This window comes from Stegastes partitus, unplaced genomic scaffold, assembly GCF_000690725.1.
Source record: "Stegastes partitus isolate 25-593 unplaced genomic scaffold, Stegastes_partitus-1.0.2 Scaffold503, whole genome shotgun sequence".
NCBI lineage: Eukaryota > Metazoa > Chordata > Actinopteri > Pomacentridae > Stegastes > Stegastes partitus.
The window spans coordinates 59,313-61,055 of record NW_007578234.1 but is presented as its reverse complement, the minus strand read 5'-3'; the positions used below and the strand labels follow the sequence as shown (position 1 = coordinate 61,055).

Sequence of the window (1,743 nt, the reverse complement as noted above, 5' to 3'; positions counted from 1 at the left end):
CCAGTAAGTCCAGTGGGTCCATCCCAGTCCTGCTGCCCTCCAGTAAGTCCAGTGGGTCCATCCCAGTCCTGCTGCCCTCCAGTAAGTCCAGTGGGAGATAGAGGTGAAGGTCATGCAGGTGGCTGCTGGTTCCAACATGCCAGGTTTCCATCAGCCTCCACTCTCACCCACTGGGCCCACTCTTGCCCCCTCTCCTGTCATCCTGGTATCAAAAGGAGGCAACAACACTTCTGGTGGCCTTCCATGGAGAAGGAGGCAGCCTGCCCGACGTTTTCGACCCATTCATTCAGAAAGCGATAACTTCATTCACTAGCTAACTGCAGCCAACTACACCTGCCAGCGATAACTGGGATTCAGCCTGAAAGCTGGCGAGACATGAGAAGTGGCAACTTCTGAAAAACCAGAATATTGTTCAGAAACACTTCCTGCTGTTCCGACAATACTTCCATCACTCCTCCACCCAGCTGGATGATAGAAATACCTGCTGCTCACCTGTTTCCAAATCCTAACAAAGAAGGCATGCAAGGATGCTTCAACAGCAACTGCTTCATATATAAGATCTGTAATATAGTCCATACGTGTTTCTGAACGGTCTTCTGGAATTTCAAACATCGCTGACAAAGCTAACCCCCTACAATAGTGTGCTACCTCTCATTGTTTAAAATGCCCGTACATTTCTAATGCTGCATCAGACACCATGAAATGAACCTGATGGTGCAGGAAGTGACCACCAGGTGAGCTGACCAGGTGAGCTGACCAGGTGAGCTGACCAGGTAGCCGCTGACTGAAGCGTCTCCACTCACCAGCAGAGAGGCTGTTATCGGCCCTTTGATAATCCACCAAATGCCAACGTTGTCTGTGTCGTCCCAGCAGCTGCAATGAAAACATGATGGAAGTTAATTCAGCGTTGAAATGAAATCTACTGTTGAACACGCAGCGGCACAAAGCGCGACGATAGCTGTGAAATCATGAGACGCTGCTACGCTACACGTACAGTACAGTAGCATAATAAGATAAATCATACCCTCTGTCATCGTAGAAGAATCTGGTCAGAACCCAGAGTACGAGGACTGTTGACGGGAGCCCTGTGAAGTAAGAGCAGAGATTAATTATGCATGCTCCGTTTATCTGTCAAGTCAAATTAATCCGAAACACGCTCGCGCTCCAACTCTGTTTGCTGCAATTTTTATGGAAATGTTGTTGGGCGTGCAGGACATTGTGCTTTTCTCCGTGTATCACATTTATCTGCGGCCCACTTGCATCTCTGTGACAAGAGAAGAAGAACCAGGCAGGGGATGAAAGCAGGAGACAGCACAGAGCAAAATATTAAAGCTGGGAAGAAGCTGATAAGAGCATCAGAGCGCCGTGATACCACTCAGAGACGCTCATACGAACGGCTCAGGCTGCTGTCAGGAGGTAGAAAACACAGATAGTCAGATATTTATTTACTCATATTCTAAAGCCCTGTTATTAGAACAGCTTAGACTACAATCAGAACCGAATCCACCGGCAGTTCTGATACTCAGCCGATGTTTGACATGTTGGATCTCGTTTGTTTTAAAAATGTGGAGTGAAAGGCTTCAAATACAACATCTGTTAAAGATATCTGAATTTAATAAGGTGATTTTATCTGAAACCTGCAGAACTTTGGTTTCTCCTTTCTGCCAACGTGTTCTTATGATGCATGTTTCACTGAGTTTCTCTTCTTATACGCTTCTTCTAGGTTTTTGGTTTAGGCTGCAT

The 1,743-nt window shown here is 46.6% G+C and overlaps 1 protein-coding gene across 1 annotated transcript in view; it reads right to left on the bottom strand.

Moving 5' to 3' along the window:
* The window catches only part of LOC103361431 (pituitary adenylate cyclase-activating polypeptide type I receptor-like), a 44,179-nt gene that overhangs the window by 6,121 nt on the left and 36,315 nt on the right, over positions 1 to 1,743 (bottom strand). Inside the window, exons 8-9 of the mRNA XM_008287509.1 lie at positions 1,025 to 1,085; positions 709 to 873 (exon numbers count right to left, since the gene is read on the bottom strand). Of these exons, the coding sequence (XP_008285731.1) occupies positions 709 to 873; positions 1,025 to 1,085 (226 nt within the window). The remainder of the gene's footprint in view (positions 1 to 708; positions 874 to 1,024; positions 1,086 to 1,743) is intronic.